At 42.5% G+C, this 23335-nt stretch overlaps 1 protein-coding gene across 1 annotated transcript in view; it reads right to left on the bottom strand.

Moving 5' to 3' along the window:
• Positions 1 to 23335, bottom strand: part of TENM1 (teneurin transmembrane protein 1) — a 1327579-nt gene that overhangs the window by 690719 nt on the left and 613525 nt on the right. Inside the window, exons 9-11 of the mRNA XM_086918499.1 lie at positions 21197 to 21298; positions 14987 to 15181; positions 14525 to 14725 (exon numbers count right to left, since the gene is read on the bottom strand). Of these exons, the coding sequence (XP_086774625.1) occupies positions 14525 to 14725; positions 14987 to 15181; positions 21197 to 21298 (498 nt within the window). The remainder of the gene's footprint in view (positions 1 to 14524; positions 14726 to 14986; positions 15182 to 21196; positions 21299 to 23335) is intronic.

Genomic DNA, 23335 nt, shown 5'->3' with positions numbered 1-23335 from the left:
GGTCACAGGGTCTACATATACAGCTGGTCATATGTTTGATGTTAGGGTGATTGAGGTTCTGGTCCCATGGTCAGACCATTTTCCTTTGCATCACCCAAGTGACTGTATAAACAATAGGAGAACCATCAATTTCACCTACTTCGGCTGGTCCCGAGCTATGATCACAATCCCTAACTTTTAGTAAGCGCTCGAGAGTAATGAATGTAACAAGGAGGAAGGGGCTCGATCTGGCTGCTAAGCACTTTAGCGAGTGAATTTACACTGCCTTAAAGCCTATTGGTTATGTTAAAAGTGTGATCCCGCTGTATTAATCCAAATGTACCTTAGGTTAACAGCAAATTGGTGCTGCTTAAAAATTACAGCAAAAAGCAGATGGACAATGGCGGAAGGACTTTGACCCAGGCAAGAAACTTATTGATAACTAGCCATGAGAATTTCGGAAATGGCTGTGAAAGGTGAGTGTTTTTATTGCACAGTGAACAACCAACGCATCTGTTCAGCATGAGAGGTCTTTTGAACAGTCAAATGACTGGCATCCCATGCTGTGAGAAAATGAAGGTCTTGCCCATTCAACCCCCTTGCAATCAACTTTTAATCTTTTTTAGAGACAAATCAGTAAAATTAGAGCCTCCATTGGGGCAACTGTTGAAGATGTGTCTTCAAAAAATCCCCGGCTTCTTCACTCCCAGACAATTCAGTTATGCATTTGAAACATGTCACTGAGAAAGAGGAGATTAATCAGAGTAGAAGGACTAGTTTGAGATCCTTTTATGATTTCAACACATCCCTCCACACCACCATCTTCCCCGAGAGCTGGAAACACGCCGAACTCAGCGCCCTACTCAAGAAACCAACAGCGGACCCCACCGACCTCAAGAATTACCGCCCCATCTCGCTCCTCCCGTTTCCAGCCAAAGTCATCGAGAAGACCGTCAACAAGCAGATGGCCGCTTTCCTCGAGACGAACGGATCCCTCGACCCCTCACAGTCCGGCTTCCGAGCCAACCACAGCACCGAGACCGCCCTCATCGCCGCCACCGACGACATCCGAGCCCTGATGGACAATGGAGAAACAGCGGCCCTCATCCTCCTAGACCTCTCCGCGGCATTCGACACGGTCTGCCACCGCACCCTAGTACGGCGCCTCAGCAACGTCGGAATCCAGGACAAGGCGCTGGAGTGGATCACCTCCTTCCTCGACGGGAGAACACAGAGAGTCCGCCTACCACCGTACAAGTCAGAGGCCACCGAAGTCATCTGCGGCGTCCCCCAAGGATCATCTCTGAGCCCCACCCTCTTCAACGTCTACATGAGCCCCCTCGCGGCCATCGTACGCAAACACAACCTCAGCATAATCTCCTACGCCGACGACACCCAGCTGATCCTCTCCCTGACCAACGACCCCGCCGCCGCCAGAGCCAACCTGCACGAAGGGATGAAAGAGGTAGCCGAGTGGATGACGACCAGCCGCCTGAAACTGAACTCGGACAAGACGGAGGTCCTCATCCTGGGCTCCTCTCCCTCCGCCTGGGACGACTCCTGGTGGCCTCCCGCCCTGGGCACCGCACCCAAACCGACAGACCATGCACGCAACCTGGGCTTCATCCTGGACTCCTCCCTCTCCATGACCAGGCAAGTCAACAACGTCTCCTCGGCATGCTTCAACATCCTACGCATGCTACGGAAGATCTTCTGGTGGATCCCCACTGAGACCAGGAAGACCGTCACCCAGGCCCTCGTCACCAGCCGACTGGACTACGGCAACGCCCTCTACGCCGGGACCACCGCCAAGCTCCAGAAGAGACTCCAGCGGATCCAGAACGCCTCAGCCAGACTCATCCTCGACATCCCACGAACCAGCCACATCTCCGGACATCTGCGAGACCTTCACTGGCTCCCCGTCAACAAAAGAATCACCTTCCGCCTCCTCACCCACGCACACAAAGCCCTACACGACCAAGGCCCGAGCTACCTCAACAGCCGAGTCAACTTCTACGCTCCCAAACGCCACCTCCGATCAGCCAACCACGCCCTCGCCGCCGTCCCCCGCATCCGAAGAGCGACTACAGGAGGAAGGTCCTTCTCCCACCTGGCCGCCAAGACCTGGAACTCCCTCCCGACCGACCTGCGCCTGACCCAAGACCACCTCTCCTTCAGGAAGAAGCTGAAGACCTGGCTGTTCGAGCAGTAGCGGCTCCCCCCCCCCCAGCGCCTTGAGACCCCACGGGTATGTAGCGCGCTTTATAAGTGTCTCTGATTGATTGATTGATTGATGATTCCCTCTGGTTGAAGTACATGTACTGTGCTAGTGAAAATATTGGGGGGGGTGCACCTATGGGACTTATAAATACTATAAGCACCTTGATCAAGGTAGACCAGCCAACTACTGACTGCAAGAATTCTGTTATTTTTCCATTACTGAAAGATAAGGGAGCTTATTCCAAATGTTCTCCAATTACAGGCACACATCACTCCTGCCTTTTGCCACTAAAAGGAGAGAAAGTCTGGTCAACACTCGGTTGTCATGCTGTTTTGAAATCAACAGCTTTTCTTATCCCTTAGAATCGGTTTCCGACCAGCGCACTATACAAAATTGGCTCTTGTTGCCATTTTGGACAAACTATATTGGACGACTGATAGAGGCAATCTGGTGTGCTGATGCTATTGGATCATTTGGCTGTTTTCAGCATTGTCTCCCACCCACAGTTTCTTCATAGATTACTTAGAGTGGGCTTGGGGCCAGCTTCTCTTGCTCATTTCAGCATGGCAGATTGTAATCCAAAAGCTATGAAGCCTCCTCCAAAAGACTATCCGTGGGTTCGCTTATTGTTTATATAATTTGAATTTTTATGTTCTCATATGACACGCAAATAGTGGACCAGATGGACAACTTGAAAAGATAAGTGTGAATTTCCATAAATGTATCACTGTTATGGCTAAGTGGCTTCTATCTGCACTGCCAGATTTGTGCACCAATGTCTGCCCCAGTTAAATCAATCAATCAATTAGGGGTTGGGAAAGCACAACTACTCACCCACGAGGGTCTCAAGACACTGGGGGTGGGAGGGAGTGGAGGCGGCTCCATTAAAGAGAAAGTAAACAATTACTAATTAAAACGAAAGTAAACCATTTCAAATTCTTAAAAATCTATTTTTATGGGTCTCCCTAAAGAATATGATATCTATCTCTTAAGTTCAATGGTACAGCTTCTCCCCCTGGCTCTTGTCCTTTCTCTGTGCTCTTTGTTTCTATCTGAGACTTCCGCTAGCGTCGAGGTGCCCTTCCGAGTAGCTGCAGCACATTATAAATCAGTTTTCAGATTAGTTCAATTTTGGATACGCCTGCATACTATAACAATGGAAATGTCATCACACATGTTTCTAGAGAATATTGAATTGAATATATGATCTTAAAACTATGAATGAGGGCCGCAGTAGAAATGTTTTACATCTCATAATCATGTTATCTGTTCCGTATAGTACAAGCATATTATGATAATCAGTCAATGCAAAAGAAACATCCCTCAAATGAGTCGGGCTACATTCTGAAAAGGGTTGCAGTGATGACAATATATGGCAGTCATCACCCAGCCTTTCTGAAAGCAGGAATTACCACAAAAAATTCACAAAATGCTACTTCAATGAATACTGTTCGATTAAGACACAGATGAAGATGGTGGGAATTTATACCTTTGGTTGTACCTACTAGCACCAGTTTCTCTATTATATGAGTACGACAAAGAAGGATGAGAGACAAACAAGAAGATAGAGGCTAATAGTTCTCACCTACAAAGTGAGAGTGGTACAACAAACACTCAGCAGTATGGCCCGCACCATCCTTCAAAACCTGATCCATAATTCACCAAGCAGTCACATCCACGGCACCCGCTTATCTTGCAGACAAGATCAATATCTCTGGTGGTTCTCGACACACCCACAGCCAGACTTATCAGGCTGCAGACTAAGAAATGTGGAAAACGAAAATACAAAGCAACAGGCCTATGTACCTTGAATCTGGAACTACTTCCCGTATCCATCAGGGCCGCCTCAAAACTTCTCCAATTAAGGAAAGAGTTGAAGACTCACCTCTTTATAGAACACTGCATCAGAATGCATTAACCATCCACAACCCAGCTTCCTCTCCCATCACTTGTTCAGTTTTGATTTGCTTCTGGTCATGTACAGCGCTCTGCTGCCTTTAGGCTAGGTTGGCGCTGTAGCAATACCATATACATATATACATCATAAATACATACACAAACCACACCAACAAGCATAGATGCAGTTATCTCACAAATGTGAAAACAGTTTTGTATGTTTAAATGCAACTTTACAAACGGTATTAGTGCTACAGCCAGTATCGCGCTCCACATTAACGCGAGCACTAATACCCAGGAACCCCAACTTAATTATACGGTTTAGTAGCAAAAGGACAAACCCAATGAAGTATTAGTTGAGAAAGAGGTAATGCCTTTAAATAAAAAAAACGAGAGTAATGTAGTAACACACTACTATTACTGATATCAACCAATTATATAGTATATGTGGCAAACTGGATTGTCTCTTGACACCAATTATGGGTAGAACCTCAGTGGTACTGTGTTTAATCCACAGAATCCTGCAAGTATGTCAGGCCAATCACATTTCTTTGGTGTAATTTTGAAATGACTTACAGATCTTTACGTAAAATACATTAACCTATTTGAATTATCTAAATAAGGCGATGCCTCTATTTTATTTAAGCCTGGAACACACCTCTGATCAATAACGAGCTGGCTGCTTTAAAGGTGTAAACTTGGAAGTGTGAGCATGTCATCTAAGGGCGGGGACTAAATTATCTTACACTTCGAAGTCCTTGCAAAAATAAGGCCTGGGGTCTAGCTTTTCACTGATGCACTTTTAAAAGGCACAGATGAATAGCATCACAGGGTTGGAAATGGAAAATATTTCACTCTGAGAAGACGAAAGGTAAAAAATAAAAGTAATAAATGGACACTTGCACACATTTTAGTTTGCTTGCTATACTCGTCATACTTTTATTTTACATTTTAATTTTTAGATCTTACCAACAGGCAGCTTTAGCTGTCTGTTGGCATCAGACCTACTGTTTCCAAAGTAGGCTTTGGGTGGGCTTTGTGTATGCGCTTGCTCGTGATTCAATGTTTTTTCCTTTATCTCAGTTCCCTGCTTCTGATGCAAGAGATTTCCCCCATTTTTATTTTTGTCCCACCCAAGGACCATTTGACCGTGTTTTGATGGTGGGGAGTGGTAATCCCACACTGCTGATGTGAGACCTACTACTGCAGTACATAAGGGAACCTATTCTCCCTCTCTTAGTCTATTCATTCTCCTCCTTCTTTCCTGCCCCTTTATGCTCTACCTATTAAAAAATGTCCCCCCTCCAGCTGGCTGGTGCACTGCTCAGAGCGCCCATGTTTACAGCCTGGTAGCTATCTTTAAATGGTTTTTAATATATTCCAAGATGACCACCACTTAATGACCCATGCATGCATGCGAGGGGACCACCTCAGAATGTTTTTTGTTTTGCTTTTAAAAAAATACATTTCAAGATAACTGGCAAGTATGAATGCACGCATGGTGGCCATCTTGGAATCTTTTTCTTAAATCGTAAGAAAAAACATTCCAAGATGGCTACCACGCATGCATTCACACGAAGGAGGTGATCTTGAAATTATCTTTCTTGTGCCTGAAGACATATCATTCCAAAATGGTCAATGCACATAGTTGAACATATGAGGTGGCCATCTTGGAATGCTCCAAACCCGGGGAGGGAGGTGTTCAGCATAAAAATACATACTGCAATCCTTCATCACAAACAGCTCATGCTAAAGCCTTAACATTTCTTAAACAAAGAAATGAAAACATTGATCACTAAATTAGTCAATAGAAATTTTTATTTTTTGCCCCATTGATGTTTATGTGCTGCAATTTATGGACTATCACAACAATACACTCAGCTGACTGGGTTTACTTTGCTCTCCTTAGAAACAGCACGTTCAAGTTTGCCCCATCATTATCATATTAACACTGTACCATTCCATTACCACCATAAGTACTGTAATCATCACGCTTATCATAGGGTAATGTATAATTCATTGCACATATGTATTGTCACATAATGATCAACTTTCCACGTTTTTTTTCTTCGGTAAAATATGCATATTTTTTGCTCCCTTAAACTATGTCTTTTTTATAGCTCCAAGTTTCATAAAGGTTCAGGTACATTGTATTATTATTTTTTGGATACTGAATGTGCAATACAAGACATTACCCAGGGATCAGTTGCATTTTCATACGTTGTCCACGCAAAGATTGCAACTTGTGCTGTGTAATTTGGCCTTCCCCTGGATATGTGAAATGAGAAGCCAGTAAAAAGGTACATTCACACATACACACATGCACACACACGTGTATGCATTTGGGCATTCTCAAATATACGTTCCAAACTCATGCACGTAAAATGTACACGTACGCAGTAAGTGTAGATAGTGGAGAATTTGTCGAAACGTGTAGTAAAATTGTTTTTTTTTTAACCGGGGGTGTGCAGGGATGGCGGACCTGGAGAACAAAATAGTAAATGGGTCGAAAAAACATAACGGAACTTGTAATTAAAAGAGCTCTTTTTTAAGTCATACATATGTGCATTGCACATAGTATGGATTAGAAAACATATTCAGTCACACTAGCATGATATAGCTACATAGGTCCTAAATACATTCAAGTGTATGCAATTTACGTGTGTAGTACGGGAATAGTTCATTGTAAATGCTGTAAAATTCACTCATGCCCTATCGTAATTTATGTATGATGCAGTCACACCTGTTTACTCTGCTGGGTGAACAAGCCCCTTTCCCTGCATTTTCGCATGCGTGCTGCACACGTAGCTGAACTAATTACGCATTTAAAAGATGAAGCACAATTTATTTTCGCTGCCTGAGACACAGTTCAAGTACATTTTACACGGTACACGGTGGAGTTTTCAGCTTGATTAAAGAACTTAAGGGTTCTATTTACTGAATCAACATTTTCCCCCCAAAAGCAGCGAAATGTTACTTCAGAACATTCCGAGGTTTGTCTAATCCATACCATGTTGTACTCCGATAAGAACTCCTCACACACAGCCTGATTTACATAAAGAAGTGTCCTAGTTTTCAAAACAACATTCAAAGCTTGCAGGCGCTCAGACAAGTCAGGAAAAAAGACGCAAGTATTTGCTGAGCCAGCACGTGCGAACTCGCATCTTAATTCCGGCTTGTCAAGCTGACAGGTCTCAGGCTGGCGCTGCAGCTAATTACAGCAGAGCACGAAGTTTGGAAGCCGTATCCGAAGTGTTTTTTAAGCCGGAGGAGAGGAGCACAGCCCGCCAAGGCGGGCACTTTATCTGCACCTTAAAAGCTCTGACTGGTGCTCGTGTGATCAGCCCTGTGGGTAAAGTCGAACAAGACCAGCGTGTATTTGCTGTTCACACCATCATTGTTACTCAAAGGAAGTACTCAGCTGTGGTCTTGTAGCTACCCAATTCTTGTTGTAGCAGTACATCGCACTCCAGCACAAACATGTGTTACTTTTCTTTCATTTATTTAATCTCACTTACCAGTCACGGTCATACACTTTGACCCATCCCAAATCTCAGCCTTTTGAAAGGGTCCCCTCCTTGCCTGCTTCAGTGACATTATCTTACAGAATTTTGCCTTTCTAGGAAATTTGTTGGTCAGAATATTATTCCCTTATTCACCTTACATTTCTTAGTTTTTAACTTCAGTATGTTTAATTTCTCCTATTCGTGTTTTTCACTTTTGTCAAAACTGGTGGGTCATTAATGTGGGGAAAATCACAACACAGTAGTTGATACACACAATAATTTGTAACTTTACGAATCGTACTCCTAGGCATTCACAAAACACTGGATTTGCAAGGCATGTAGGAGTACACAACATACTACTACTTCACCACTCATTTACGTGCTCATACAAGCCTTTATAAAAACACTCCAAAACATATCGAACTGGGCATAAAATAGGAATGCAATCATTGGCCTAGCATTGGTGCAACAAGTCATAATGCAAGAATTTGAAAAGCACCCCTGCACCACAGCTGTGTAATAAATGAAAACCATAACTGGGTGCAGTGCCCCCTCAGACCCCTGATCCAGGGTGTCACTACACTTGTTGCACTAATAGTAGTTACAGGTCTCCAAGATCCTCATTCTACCATCTTCGCCAGGCGTGTCCTTCTCTCGTCTTCATTCTTTCCTCATCTCTGTCCTCTCACCCTTTACTCTCCCTATTGCTTCCTCTGTGCCTTCCCTCCTTGCCGTTCACTTGCTCTTGTCACCTTCCTCCTTTTCTCTAATATTTTCTCTTCTCGCTTTCCTAAAACCCTACCCTTTCTGTTACTTTCCCTTTCTGACCTCTCTCCCAAATCTCCTCTATGCTTTCTATATCCTACACTTCTCTCACCAGCCTGCCCTTATTCTAACCTGTTCTCCCTATGCCATTCATCCCTTTCTCCCACATATATTTTGTATCTCCATGTCACTTCTGATCTTCTATCTCCTTCCCCTGTTCCTTCCCTGACCTCCTTATTTCTGCTCACTTTCTCTCCCTCTTTCGTATCCCATTTGCCCATCCTTATCTCTTTCTCCCTTTCTGCCACATTTCCTATCGTTCATATGTTTCACATTTATCTGTTTCTTCATTATATTCTCATCTCGTCTGTCATTGTATTTATCTATCCACTCTTCTGTACTCTCTCAACCCTGATCAAATCCCCTCCCCCCACCAAGAGTAAACAGGGCGGGGGCTCAGGCAGGCTGTGTTTACATTATTCAGAACAAGCAATTAGGATCATCAGGGATTGCAACATTGTTTTGGACTGTTTATAATAATGCGAGTTCCTAGAGTACGTTACCAATTTTTGCCACACTTTCCGTACCATCATTCCATGCTATTTGTGTTTATGACTTTCCCAGACCCTTTTTACCGTCCCTTAGTACACGTTGCTCTGAGACTGCTGAGTTTCTTGAACCTCTCTTTATGGGAAGTTCTCCTTTAATTGATTTTTGACTATTTGAACTGCTCTATATGCTGAAGCTTTATGCTTTCTCTCTCTAGTAAACTAGGTCTCATTATGGGTTCTTACTGACACCTATTTTCACCCGAATCTTAGAGAAGGGATGTTAGAAATGGGGGTATCTAGTTGGCAGTGGTATGCACCCTTCCCAGTAGGGACCCTTCCTTCTAGTCAAAGGTAGGTAGTTACACTCCCACTTGGTAGCTTGGCATGAGCAGTCAGGCCTATCTCTGAGGCAATGTGTAAGTATATGTACATAACACACACAGTAATGCAGGGAAAACACTACAAATGGGCAAGATTCCATGTTAGAAAAATAATCAACCTTTATCTGAACAGAACAAGACCAAAATGACTAAGAACGAACAAATACAACGCAAAATTTCTCTTTTAAAAGGTTTAAGCAATTCTGTCCATAGAACTCTATGGATGCAGTGATTTTACACAAAGTACCTTTGATGCATCAAAATCCACAAAGAAATAAGCCACAGAGGAGGGAAGCATCAGAAAACACAGCATTGGACCGGTGCCTGAGTCCCTGCGGATGCCATAAAGTCTTGTGTCGGTTCTATATTGTAAAGGGAAGTGATGCGTCAAAATCTGAAGAGAGTTCTGGTCTGCGGGTGAAGAGGGTGAAACCTTGACGCACAGAAGGGATGTGTAGAAACCTGGCTGCACTGGAGGTCGATGCAGCGATGGCAATCAGGCTCTGCGTTGATACTTTCAGCCGCGGACCGGTAATGCGTTGATTCTTTCAGCCACACATCAGGCCCTGTGCCAAAGTAAGTGTGGTGGTCTCAAACTTCGGAGACACAGTGCGCTTGACTCGGGATACAGCTGTTCTTCCGAACGTGAACAGGCGATGCGTTGATTTCTTCGGCTGCACAGCAGTAGTATGTGGAAACTTCTCCCACATGGAGTTGCGGCATTGGAAAAACAGCTGCTGGAAGGGCGATGCATCGATTTTGCAGTTTTCTGCTGCAGGAACAACCTCCAAAGGCCCTGAACTGGAACTGGCACCACTTGGCAGATCAGAGCTCCCAGCAGTAGAGTTCAGGGGGGCTCCAGGTGAAGTTTTTCGTGGCCCTGAGGCTTCCGATAGGAGGCAAGCACACACAAGCCCTTAAAGAACCTTTGAAAAGCAGGATTCTAGAGCAAATTCCAGTTCTTTCTCTACCTACAGACAGAAGCAGCAACTGAAGCCCAACCCAGCAAAGCAACATTCTGCAAGGAGCAGTACTCCTCCTGAGAGCTCTTCAGCACTTCTTCTTGGCAGAGCCGTCAATCCAGAAGTGTTCTGAAGATGTGGGGTTATAGGGTTATGGGTCCAATACCTAAAGCCCCTTTTGCCTTTGAAGTAGGCATACTTTAAAGAAAAGTCTATATTGTACACAAGATCCTGCCTTGTCCTGCCTTGGCTCCAGACTAACTACAGGGGGTAGAGACAGCATTGTGAGAGGCAATGCACATTCCTATTCAGGTGTCAGTGACAACTCCTCCCACCACGCTAGCTTTGGAAGGCCCATCAGCCTGGAGATGGGTCATCAGGGTATGCAGGGTATGCAGGGCACACCTCAGCTCCCACTGTCTAGAGTGATTGCACACACAACCCAGCTGCCAGTCTAACCCAGACATTGATGCCACAGACAGGCAGAGACACAGGCTAGTGAAGCAAGAAACTACCCACTTTCTTGCAATAGTGAAAAACGAAACAGGCAGTAATTCACTTTCAAGACTTGTAAAACACATCAGTACATATCCTGCCTTTCAATACACTGCACCCAGCCCCTAGGGGTACCTTGGGCCTACCTTAGGGGTGCCATACATGTAAGGAAAAGGAAGGTATGGGCCTTGCCAGTGGTTTCACTTGCCAGGCCTGAGACAAGTTTACAGGGCTATGTATGTGGGTGGCACAACCAGTGCTGCAGACCCACTAGTAGCATTTGATTTACAGGCCCTGGAAACACAGAGTGCACTTTACTAGGGACATACCAGTAGATCACATATGCAATCATGGATAACCAATCATAACCATGTTTTACATAGGGAGCACTTGCACTTTAGCACTGATCAGCAGATTATACAATCCAACAAAAATGAAGTCCAGAACACAGTCAAAAATACAGGAGGTAGAAGAAAAAAAGACAGGGGAAACCATACCTAGGATTCCAGGTCTAACAAGGGATTATTTTTTTAATTGAACACACTTAATGCATTTTCATTATTGATTGTTAACGGATTTATTATTGATTTCTAGTAAGATTCGAATAATGAAAATACATGTGATCTAATAAAGTTTACTTAATAAAAGAATTATAATAAAACACCTTAACACATCCCAATCTCTCATTATTGACAGAACTTAATAGAAATTGTGATTTTTAATAATTGTGATGTATTGCTCCTAATCTTCTCCAAAACAATGGCAAAGGTCTATCGACCAGAGGGTAAACCCAGCGTGGATCAGACCGAGTGATGGTAAAATGAGTTTTATTTAAACTCATTCCCGCTCCAGCACCGATATACAAGAATTTTAGCCCAAAGTACCACAGTACACTTCAAGCTTCTTTGGGAATGCTTGCATAACGGTCCCCATGGCAGTGTCACCGTACCTCATGGTAGAACCAAGATGAGTCCAGCGGAAGTACAACGGTATCCGTGACCTGAAAATATATTTATTTTAACCTCTAGGGGATCCCTCGGGGTCCACTACACTAGTACCTGAGAGTCATGATGTCCCTACTCTGCCCACTTATACCCTTTTTGAAAAACGATTTCAGGATACGAGCACTGATTCCTTGAGTCCTGTAATCACCGTTGCCACATTTTCTCCACAGATGGGGCCACTCAGTCAGATTGACTGCTACAGGGATACTGGCACCAGGATACCAAAATGGACAAAGGGACAAAAAAGCTTCATCGCCCAATCAGAAGGTCATATTTGATCATTTTCCTTTCCCGATGGACTCCTGCAACAATAACTGTCTGAATATACCTAACTTTATAACCGAGCCCTTTATGCCCAACCTGAGCCCGCCTATAAACACTAATTTCCTGAAAAATGCTCAACCGATTTTCATCAAATCTCAAAAAGTGTCCTTAATAAATGAAGTTCTAACTTCCAGCCAAATTTAGTGTCATTTCTTTCAGCTGTTTCCAATGACAATTAACATGGGAATCAATGTTTTGGGACCCCATTTTTCTTGCTCCACACCTAATGGATCAGCGCAAAACATTCTAAGAAGGAGAGATGCATAAACGTTTGTTTTGGGAAAGTTTTGTGCAGTGTTGTCAAATGGCACCAAAGTTATTAGTTCTTCCAAATTAAACTCTGACCTAACTATATCTACTGCCATTGGGCAATATATGTATGCAGATGTCATGTTAAGAGTACTCAATCTATAATTATCTCCATATACTTACATCCCAGATTGTGGTAATTGAGATTCTGGATATGATAATGTAGCAGGGCAATATTAAAAATTGAATGTTATGGTAAAACACCTTATTGGATGGACCTTGATCTTATGCAGGAGTGCATGTACATATGAGACTAGGTTAACATTTATTTAAAGTGCATGTTGCTAGAAGAGAGGACATATATAATTATATGAGGAGACTTACAATTATTGAAGAGAGTTTAAACTGAGAAGATAGTCTATGTACTAGGTTCTTCTTATTTCTAATAGCTTGTGAAATAGAATTCACAGAAATCGTGCTACTTAAGGGAAAGTAATACATAGTTGCTTAATTTTAAAGTCAAACCATGGAGGCTTTCAAATTGGATAATTGGATAGTATTAGGCTATGTCTTGTTCTGAATTAATTGCAGTGGAGAGTCTGTCATTAAAGTAAAAAATAGAGGTGGGTGGAGAATTCCGCTCCATCGGCGAAGTGATACGGAACTGAGTTGTTTCTCCCGAGTGGCTCGCCAATGTTAAGTTGGCAAGAGAGAGAGCTAGAAACATTACGTTCCAGACCTCCTCTCAGAGAGATTTCTCAACGCGGGTGGTCAAAGCTGGTCGCGAGTGATCACGTTGAGAAATCTGCCGCTCGTGCTGAGGAAGCTGCTGCTCGAGTAGAATATCTACTCGAGCGGTAGAAAGAAGCAATACCCTCTGGCACGATGTGTACCGCAGTTCACAGTGATTTTACAGTGCGGAACAAACTCCCAGCACTAACAATCAGTGTGAGTAGCACAACTTACTACACTCTGCCGCTCGCGGAACTCCGCAGAGTGCTGCAGAGTATTTTCAGCACCCTGCGGTGTTTTGCAGAGCAGAACTGTCTGGACTCTGACCAGGCCTAGTAAAAAAATCATTGATAGTCACAGACCAGTAAATACATACATTTTTCACAAACTGAATATCACAGTAAAAAGGCTTTTGAGCATTGGTATACACCTTCTATTGTGTGATTTTCAATTACCTTAGAAGAGTATTAAAAATGAACAATGCAACTAGTTTTGATCTTATTATTGGAGGTTGGAAATAACCCGGATCGTAAATATTAAGTATACTGCAATCATTATAGTGCACCACGTGCAACAGCAGAGCATATCCACTTTTGAAAATAAATGATCCTTATGAGACTTAAAATGTTGAAACACTTCCTGCACTGTACATAAACAATTGAATTATAAGCAATGAGTGAGACCTGCTGATCAGCTGAATATATTCAATGTGAACACCTCTCTATTTAGAAATGATAGCGTTATACAAAATCAAGCTGGACTATCCACTGAAGATTCTTAATGCAGGACCTACACATCCTTGCAACACGAGAAAGCACAAGGCATTTAGAACCAACCAACCAAGCAAAATAAGGCGTAAAGACCCCCAGCAGCAATTAATGAGGAATAACAGTCACAAACAGCACTTACACCTGTTTACCAAGTATTGTTTCTGGTCTTCCTAATTTAAGCATGTACTTCCATCAGCTATAGATTTGTGGTTATCTGCAAGTGCAACGTATGTGTGAGTGCCTTTCTCGCTCAGGTCTAAATAAGCACTGATGCTAATAGAAGTGCAAATCAACATTGCAAGTCTCTTAATAGTGCCAAATGTAGCTGTTTGTGTCTAATATCAAACACTGTTTGATGATATATTTCAGTTCCAAGGTTTCAATAAAGCTTGCTGAATGTCATTTGATCATGTTGCCCCTTAAAGTGATGTCATTGAGGTGTCACTTCCTGTGATTACAGGAGGTGTTTGGAAGGACGTGGTCGAACACGTGATGTTGTTTTACCTTCCCTTCCCTAATGATTTTCATGCAATTACGTCACTGGATATAGCAGAGACAGTATACTTTGTATTCACACTGATTCAGCAGGGTTTCTAATTATTTATTGTAATAACTACAAGTTTTAGCAAAAAAACTGAAAGCTGCTAGATACAACACAATAAACAAATGCGCATTGAATTAATCACTTACCCGTTGAACAGTCTGAACCAGTCCATTTGGGATCACAGGTACAGACACCAGAGTCCAGTTGAAAGGTGCCATGTCCTGAGCACTGCTCTTGACATATCGGAAGAGTGGTCTCGCAGTTCACCCCTCCCCAGCCAGCGGAGCAGTGGCATTCCCCTTGCACGCAGACACCATGGCCGGAGCACATCGGATCTAAACAGTCCTCTGCAATGCATAGAAATAGTAACTGCAATTAGCATAACAACTCGCTGTGTCATTTATTATAGGTCACATGCAGCAGCGGAACCACAATTTGAAAAAATTAATACAGTCACAACCATCTACGCAAAAATAACTAATTAATAATATATATCTTATTTTATTTTAGTAACATTATCAAGGCATATTAAATTTGTAATTGATTCCTATCAACATGGAAGCCGATCATAGTGATCTGTAATTTAAATTTAAGTTTGATCGACATACCTATTTCACAGATGTCACCTTTGTATCCAGGCACACAGATGCAGACCCCCATGATGCAGGTTCCATGACCGAAACACGTTGGATCAATACATTGTTCTTCTGGCACATCACACTCTTGGCCTTTCCACCCATCACGACAGGCACAGTGCCCTTTTTCGTATTCACCATTACCACTGCATAGTACCGGACAAGAATCTAAAGTGATACAGAAGTAACAGCTTGTCACTACTTGAGTTGGAAAGTATCAAAATAGTACTCAAGTATGAAAATCATGTTCCACAACGCATTTTTATTTGTAAGAAAGAGTATTAGTGTCAAGTATTCATGAGCTCATTTATCTTTAAACCTACTGGATGGAATATCAAATTGCCAGTAAATTGAACTGTTTTTGTCTCAACTATTCCAGTTTCTTTGTATATAATCCTGTGAGGCTGCTAAAGGAAGTGGACTTTGTAGCATGATGATGTGCATAAGATATGAAAAGGATTCCAAAAAGGCTCCATCCACACAATTGTGTACAGAGCTGTGTTTTTAGAACCTTAAAAGCAAAACTGCATATTTCACCAGTTTATTATGTTTTTCTCCCTCAAGTAAGATTAGGCCAGAAAATTGGTCTGTGCAGTGGTATGGAAATAATTCAGTTCCTAATGCAGTAATCCTGATTCCCTTTAGAACATACGTGTTATATTTGTGGTAGTCTGCTTTTCACCCATTTTCCATGATTTTTGGTACAGCCTCTAATTGAGGAATGTGAATGCCTACTTCGGTCTTCTCTTCACTGAAAGCCTTAAATATACACCCAAGTGATGAGTGCCACAAAAAACAGCTTTAACAGACAAAATAGTCTCTTAACTGCCCACACTGTGATTGCTGCCTTTTCGTGCAATTAGCCACCAGGTGATTGCCATCTCGCCACCACTGAGGAATTTAAGGAGGCTTCCAGAAGACTAGGCTCCCCTAAAGCTGCATCTTCTCCTTACAGTGTTACTATCATACCAGTGGAAGTGGAATACCATGGTAAGACCAACATATCTCAACTACTGACATCATGTAAAGTAGAACATTGTTCTACACAAAGATGGAAGTATGCTCAAATGTCAAAGTAATTGTCCATTCTAGGAAGATGCTGATGACCATCCTCATCTGATGACTATTGCACCTCCATTCTTTTCCACTAAGGCTGACATCCAACTGCTATAGCTGGCAATTTCCGTTAATGCTGAACACAAATATTTAAGTCTCCCTCTAACTACAGGAGCAAATTTTCAAAACGATATCTCATTCTGCTCGAACTCAGTGCACCCATCTATTGGATGGATCGGCAATAAAGACAGTAACAGTATGCACACTGTCAGCCAGAGTATACACAACAAAAATAAGAAATATTACTATAATCAGTGCTACATTAAATATTGAAGGTGTTCTGAAGCTATTGTGTTGTTCTACATCAGCTCCTTTATTTTCGGGTAGACTTTGAAGAGTGTGAAATGCTTGGTGAAATATAACATTTACTTAGATATAGTATTACTACACCATCCACATATGAAAGACAAAAATGAGCCCATTTGTAAGAGATGATAGACTTGGTTTAACTGATGACATTAACAAAAAAGATTTCACAGAAACAGGTCTAGACAAGCTGTGTGGCTACTCAGGTATTCCTGTGGTGAGTCGAAGGCCAAGGAGCTGCTTTCAGGGCATGGGCTGCCGTGACCAAACCATGAAATCTCCAATGGACCCATTTTAGTCATGAGCTCCTGCGGTGTGGTGCTAGTTTGAAATTTTTTTTTAAAATAATTTTTATTAGCAGGATAACTAGATTATTACATTGCAAATAATCATAGCATTACATTACGGGTTGAGCAGACAATACACAGTGTGTTGCACATTTCAACATATCTCACATTTTGTTAGTTGTACTCATGCAAGTTGTGTGCTATGAAGTGACTAACAAGGCACGTCGATACAAGGTTGTATATCCCGATTTTGCTCATTACAACGAACTATAGCTAATTTGAACATTATTGCCAGATGTGATGCAGGCATCTCACCACAAGATCAAAAGACTTTTCTTCCTTAGGTAGAAATCCCTTATGGAAAGAATCAATCCAGAAATCAAGATTAAGAACAAAGGATATCCTCCAGCGTCACTCCAACAACTGTTGTCATAATTATCTGTTCCTCTGCTCCTGCCGTCATGCTTAGCTCCTACATCAAATTAATTTGTGGCGGAAAGCCTTGACTGTGTAAATCCAGGTCTTTACTGATGTTTCCAATATGTCTGAATATGTGAGAACCTTGTTTACACTGCATCATAAGCTGAATTGTGACTTTATCATGACGATGTACTTGGGAAACATGTACTGTGGTTGATGTAAATAGCAGGAATTGCAGACACCTAAAGGTAAGACTAACACCAGAATACTAACCACCATGACAGAGACAGCTTGGTTCGTACAGGAATTGTCTTAACAACATATTCAAGACAAATTATAAAAAACAGAAGATGCATTCAGTTTCCAATACCAGGGTGCCACACAACTGACAGCTATCATTAGTAAATTCAATAAGAATACGAATACATCAAATTGCTAGCAACTCATTAAGTAATAACTAATTTTCCCCAAACTTCATGGACATGTTTTGTGGATTTTTAAAGATCTGTCTGAAGCAGAAGGCCTGTCTGATTTGTTTGTTTGACACTGGTCTGAGCACTACCTGTGAAGCTAAGGTTTTTAGTGGGGACATATATATATATATATATATATATATATATATATATATATATATATATATATATATATATATATATATATATATATATATATATATATATATATATATATATATATATATATATATATATATATCCCATACGTTTCACGCTATGTCGTGCATCAAGTGTGTATCATAAGTTCCTGCCACATGGTTCATTTACAATTGACCTAGTTACTACTCACCTGATCATGAAGTCAGAAGTACGCGAGCTACGTGAACTGCGTAGTGCGGTAGGAAAAATGCTGTTCACACTGATTGCACAGTGCCGCATGCTTGTCCGCACTGTGCAATCATTGCAAATTGCATCTTGCACAGTGCAAGCAGTCGTTTTCTGCCGCTCGAGTAGATTTGCAATTGAGCGGCAGCTTTCTCAAAGCGGAATGGTAGTTTCTCATTGAGAGCGGTCGCCAGCATTCGTGACCACTCGCAATGAGAAACCTGACCTCCCCGCTTTGAGAATCTCGCCGGAAGGTATATTTTCCACCCTCTTCAACGAGGAAAATGTCTCACTGTGATGTTGATTTTCTTCGCTCTTTGTCGCCAACTTGACGTTGAGGACCGCGAGCAAGCAAAAAATGCCTGCTACGCGTTTTTGCACAGTGCTACGTGCAATTCGAATAGCGCGTAGTAGCGCAAACTACACACGCTCCGCGAGCTTAGCGTAGTCCTACGCTCAGGGTTAATACTGATGTACACAGGAAAAGAGATTGCTACCTCACAATAATGTAAAACGTTGAGCATAGCATAGAGGAATCCTTGGTCTCCATAAAGATCAATTACTGTAAAAACCATTATAACTCATCATTTGGCAAATCAGTTGGGGATGATGAAAGCCTGTATGACAGATAAATACAACCATGTGTCTAGTCACTTCTATCCTCCTACATTTACCATGATGTAGGGATTATTCTTGAAATCCTTTCTGGGATGGTGGCACCTCCACTTTGTTTCATACCAAATTGTCATTATCATTACATGCTTCCGGTTTTACTTTGGTACCAGCCCTTCCTCTTGAAAATACCTCTTTAATCTTTACTATGGAGTCCCACACTAGTCTTGTAAGAATGGAATGCAATAGCAGTTTAAACCCCCTACTATGAATGCTATATTTCCTCTTTGGTTTTCTTTCTCTGACACCACTCAAAACATCTTCCTTTATCCCCTCCCATGCTCATGACGGAACCGTTCCATCACGAGCCTCGGGTGGGCTGTGCTGGTGACGGAACGATTCCGTCACGGCCCTCTCGCCGCGCCTGCGCGGTGCGAATTCCGCGCCTGCGCTAACATTCTGAAGCACGGGCGGGGCCGCGACGGAACCGTTCCGTCACAAGCACTGCTCACCCGCGTGCCATGACGGAGCGGTTCTGTCACGACCACGGGACTGCCGCGTGTCCCCCCCACCCCTTAGCACTGCGGCGGAATAGCCGCCGCAGTGAAGGGGTTAAGGCAAAGTCCCTTTTGTTACCAGCTTTGGACCAGTTATAGTTTCGGTGTAGGGCCAAGAACAATCTTGGAAGTTCTTTCTCATGAAATGGTTGCAACCTGACTATCATATATCAGTTACAACCCATAAGAAACGGGCATTCCATAAAACTCCAGCAACCTCCCAAGGAATACTTTCTGTGCGCAACCATACACAGTGAGATAAATCAACACATCAACACATCAAAACTCTATTATCCCTTTCACAACAGTGTTGCCTTGATCCCTAAACAAGCTTCTTCTGAAAGCTACCAAAATGTCATCAATATACTGATTTTAATTTTATTAAAAACTATTTTTTATGTATATACATTTTTTAAAAGAGCGCACATCAGACGAAAAACCTTAGAGACATAAACAGAAACAGTTCTAAAATATAAATAATATTGAAATGTGTGTTTGATGCAAAAGACATTTATGGTTTCTAGGTTGAATGAGCCATTGAGCATCTCCTTTCAATGAAGGTTCGGATCATTGTAATGCTCCAATTCAATAAATGCATTGCTGCAACTGCTCATAGAGATGTGACATCCCAAATGTAGCTGTTATTTATTTATTTAAAGAGTTCTATATAGCGCTGGCTAGACCCGAAGGTATCAGAGTGCTTTACATGAGAATCAACAATGTAACAGAACAAGTTCAACAAATTACACAATACATCAAAAAATAAGCAATATAATTAGGAGGGGAGAGAAAGGAGAGAGAGAAGTAGTGAGGGGGCAGGGGAGGTGAGAAAGGGAGGATAGGGGAAGAGACAGTAAGGAGAGACAAAAGTGTGCTGCATTGTGCAGCACACATAGAAACAGCAAACGTAATCATTGATTGTTTATGTGCAGGAAGGTGTCCCTTCCAGCATATAAACAATCATTAACAAAAAAATTACTATTGGACTTGGCCCTTTTGGCAGGTTCACCCCTGAACTTTTTCCTTTTTAATGTGACCTGATGTTAGTTGTTTTGGTCTTCTGCGCACTTTAGCACTGTGTCCCAGTGTGAAGTGCGTGCGCAGCCTGAGTTCGTGTGATAAGATTTGCCTACCCTCCCATAGGAATGCATGGGGGATACGTGTGTCCATGGTAATTCCTGGTGTGAGAGGAGTGCAGGGGCGAGTTTAGTATGTGCAAACTCATGAGAATAAATGCTGCGAAATGATGTGCGCATATTGAATGTGTCGAGTGGAGAAGTGCCACTTTGAGAAGTTGGCATTTCAGTGTGCAGTGAATGTGAACTGCCTGTCTGGCTTGTGAGTGACAGGGGCTGGCTAGTGTGTCTGACTCCAGGAGCCAGGATGGGTCTGCCCGTTGGTGAATAGGGAGATCTAACAATTACGATTTCCAGAGTCTATTTGTGCTGCACAATGGAGCACAAGCAGGAATTGCAAATTGCCATTTGTTATTGTTTATATGTAGGAAGTGACACCTTCCTGCACATAAACCATAATTTCCCCCAACACAGACACCGTTGCACTCGGGTGCAATGGTGCCAGCATTGGCGCTTGGCAGCTTAATTTAGCGCCAGCACTATGCGAAACGCAAAGGTGGACCATATCTCTGAAAATACAGTGCATCCTTGCGTTTTCAGAATGGCGGAGCGCGGTGTTAGCAAGTTTTGCTTAATGCCACAGTCTGTCATTCTGTTGTACATATGCCCCTAAGGGCCTCATTTACGAGATTTTGGCACAGGGCAGTGCCGCAAGGAATCTTTTCTATCTTCCATTGGAACATCTCACCGAATACCATTTGAGTTTAGACATTTTTTTCTTTTTCTTTCTAAATAAGAATTCTAAATGTGTGTAGAGAAAATTGGTGAGCAAGTGGGTAGAAAAGAACATCTTTGAACCGCTCTTTCTATTGGCTGCAATGTCCAGACTCTGTTTATTAGGTACCATATCTGAACCTCGTTGCAGCCTGCCCATATGCTCTAAAAGGTACATCAGTAAAATATTACTAACCTCTCGCACAGTCTGGCCCGAGGAATCCTGGGAAACAGTGACAGTGTCCGGAAATACACTCTCCGTTCCCGTTGCAGTTAGTAGAGCAATCGTCCATAATTTCTAAAAAGAGAACAGTGAAAATCAACATTATTAACGTTCAACTCCACTTAAAGAACATTTTTTTTACATTTTTTAGGCAGACATTGACTGATGAAAGTACAAAATCATTGCTAGTGACGTATGACCCGAAATTTTTTTTGTTTGTTTTTGAAATACGTTGTTTTATGAAATCTTAATTTGCAGTGCTATGGAACAAACAATTAACTTGCCTATAATCAAGTGGTAGGTGTGCCGCAGGCAACCCGACCCATACTAGACCTGTCTCTGGAATCTGTTTATGATTCAGAGTCACTCCTGAAGGAAGACGTTGGATTCTCTTCCTTTTAGATCTCAGGTTAAGGCCGAAATACCGGGGGTCCATAATTTCCAGTTCAGCTAGTAAGAGAAATGCCCAGTGAAACCGGGAATAACAAAATATGCAGAATAAACCTCTGCCGACAGCCAGAATGAAGGTTGGGGAAATTACCCGGAAATGAGGAATACCACTCAGGTATCAGCGCAAAAACACTGATTCATGTGTGTTATTCCCCATTGGTCAGGAGTATACTCATAATGAACTGGCATTCATACTTCCCAGAAGAAAGGGTCGCCATGGTGCGGAAATACCAGTGCGGATCTACCACTTGAGATGGATCCCAAGCCGGTTCCAGATTTATGCTGAGTCATGTTATATACATTTGTATAGTGCTGTGTCAGCATTATTATGGCCTTGCAGCTCTGTAGTACGTTCACGTTTGGTCTTGAGGATTTGCTACAGACTGCCGCTTGTTACCTGATTGAGTTGGCTCAGTGGTAGTTTGGGTGTGGCTAGCATCCTTCTTTAGTGTATCTCTGTGATTGCATGTGGTTCTAGCTGTTGGTGGTGTTTGGAGTGTGCAGCTCGCGAGCTTTAACAATTAGTAGTGATGACTGCCTTCTTTATAGGGCCGCCTGCGGCCCATCAGCAGCTAACAAATCACAGTAGGTTCATGAGTTGGCATGCAAGCAGTTGAGCATTAGCATCAATTAGCATTTTTAATGGGTAAGATAATTCCCTTTTCACACTTTGTAGCGTTAGGGACAAGAGTGAGCCAATCGCATCCTTCCACACATAGGTGCAAATGGATAAATACTGCCACCAAAACTGAAACGAAAATATTATTAAGCAAGCAAACACATTTGTCAGAGCGAATAGTTCTATCTACATATATGATTTAGCAGCGTTTTCTAACTTTAGGGATACACAGTTTATTTTGGGCTCAAACATGTCTCTCTTGTTTCTGTGTTTCTATAGATTCACAAAAACTAGTTTTGTTAATCTTCAAGTGTTGTGGACCTTTATACTGAATAGAGCAGACAATAAAATTGTTCAATGACTAGTGTAATACTGAAAATGCCATCAGGAAATGTCTTTTTCAATTACTGGAGTTCATCATAAAACAATTGCCACTTAGAAAATATTTTGTTATTACAGTATAGGTCACTACTGTCTAAATGGTTGTTAACCTCTCGCGTGCTGATGACGAGCTCAACTCGTCATGCAGCACGGTGGCGCTGTGCTGATGATGAGCTGAGGTCGTCATGATCTCCACGGAACGCCCACGCGGGGATAATTACCCCGCTGTGCTGGGTGTTCCATTGAGCGGGCGTGGCCATGACGAGCTCAGCTCGTCATCAGCACAGCCCTACCGTGCTGCATGACAAGCCGAGCTCGTCATCAGCACCGCGGCGCCACACGCGGCCCCCGCACCGCGGGGGAATTAGCCCGCGGCGATGGGGTTAAGGGCCTGACCCTGAGTTTTTTGTAATGAAGTTGAGGACCTAGAGCAACTGACATATGGTAAGGCAGCAGTGCTATTATTTAGGTCAAATGTTCTAAATAAAAAGAGGGAAACAGAAAGGAAAACATTGGAATTTTGTAGCAGTAAATCTGTACCATTCTTCAATGGTGCTCTCAATTTTTAAATTGTCAATATTATAGCCTTATAGCTCGCTGTAGCTTGCTATACCAGCCATTAAAGACCCTCTCCAGCATTATAGTACCCATTCAAAGGGAGG

Source organism: Lissotriton vulgaris, chromosome 4_1 (genome assembly GCF_964263255.1).
Source record: "Lissotriton vulgaris chromosome 4_1, aLisVul1.2, whole genome shotgun sequence".
Classification (NCBI taxonomy): Eukaryota; Metazoa; Chordata; class Amphibia; order Caudata; family Salamandridae; genus Lissotriton; species Lissotriton vulgaris.
This window is presented reverse-complemented; position numbering and strand designations above follow the sequence as displayed.